This window comes from Cariama cristata, unplaced genomic scaffold, assembly GCF_000690535.1.
Source record: "Cariama cristata isolate BGI_N322 unplaced genomic scaffold, ASM69053v1 scaffold37497, whole genome shotgun sequence".
Taxonomy (NCBI): Eukaryota; Metazoa; Chordata; class Aves; order Cariamiformes; family Cariamidae; genus Cariama; species Cariama cristata.
In genome coordinates this window covers 7,041-8,290 of record NW_009627858.1, presented here as the reverse complement: position 1 = coordinate 8,290, position 1,250 = coordinate 7,041, and the positions used below count along the sequence as shown (strand labels likewise).

At 61.2% G+C, this 1,250-nt stretch overlaps 1 protein-coding gene across 1 annotated transcript in view; it reads left to right on the top strand.

The window, feature by feature from the left end:
• Positions 1-138: 138 nt before the first annotated feature.
• The window catches only part of VPS51 (vacuolar protein sorting 51 homolog (S. cerevisiae)), a gene marked incomplete at its 5' end in the record, with an annotated part of 3,131 nt that continues 2,019 nt past the window's right edge, over positions 139-1,250 (top strand). The window contains 2 exon segments of the mRNA XM_009704571.1: positions 139-357; positions 1,173-1,250. Coding sequence (XP_009702873.1) covers positions 139-357; positions 1,173-1,250 — 297 coding nt within the window.

Genomic DNA, 1,250 nt, shown 5'->3' with positions numbered 1-1,250 from the left:
AGTCGTGGGTGATTCGGATGTTGCACAGGACAGTTTGGGGGTCACTGGGGCAGTCTGGAACTTGCACGGGGTAGTTTGTGGGGTTTCGGGGCCCTGGAGTGGCATTTTTGGGGTGTAACCCTCCAGTTTTGGTTGTAGGGGGAGTTCTGCATGGAGGCGGTGCGCGAAGGCCTGGTGGTGGCCTTTGTGCGCTGGCTCTGCCGCACCGCCCGGGGCTTTGCTGACGGTCCAGCTGAGCGGGGGGCCCCTGCGGCACCCCCGGCCCTGCTGCTGCTCCTTGCCCGCCTCTGTCTTGATTATGAGGCCACCACCATCAGCTACATCCTCACTCTCACCGATGAGCAGTTTCCCCCCGAGGTGAGCCCCTAAAGTGCCCCAGTTGGCCTCAGAATGGCCTCAAGGGGACCCTGAATGTCCCCAAGATGTCACAAAATGGCTCTGCATCGTTCTGTGTCCCAGCATCCATTCAGGACACACTGGTGGGTACCATGGTGTGCGTGGAGGCATGGGGATCTTCCTTCTGTTTGTGCCCCTAAAACATCCCTGAGTGGACCCAAAATGGTCTGATTGTCCCCAGAATGTCCCCAAGGTGGTCCCAGCTGGCCCTATGGGACCTCAAATGGCCCCAAGTTCCTCTGTGGCCCTGTGTTCACCCAGGATGTGGTGGTGGGGACAATGGCACGTGTGGAGGTATGAGGATCTTCCATTTGTCTTTGTGTGCCCTTAAAAGTCCTTGGGGGACCCAAAATGCCCCCAAGTCCCTCCCTGTGCCCTGCTGTCTCCCCATGTCCATCCAGGATATGACCCTGGGGATGGCAATGCACATGGAGGCAGAAGGGTCCTTGCTTGTGCCAGTGTCTCTGACATGTCCCCAAGGGCATCTCAACATGTCCCCAGGGGGCTTCTGCGTGTCCCCGAGTCCCCCCAGGTGCCCCAAGGACATGAGGATGGCATGATGCTCCTGCAGGTGGGGTGGCCTGGAGAGCATCCCGTGTGTCCCGATGCCCCTGTGCCCCCAGGACATCAGATGGTGGAGGCATGGGGGGCATCCCCACGTGTCCCCATGTCCCTTGTATCCCCAGGCCACAGGCCCAGTGGAGACGGTGGGGACAGTACTGTGTGCGGAGGGGCGGGGGGCATTCCTACATATCTCTGTGTCCTCGCACCCCCAGGACACAGGCCCAGCAGTGACACCGGGACCGGCACTGTGTGCAGAGGCGCGAGGGGCGGCGCAGCGGCTGCTCGACCAC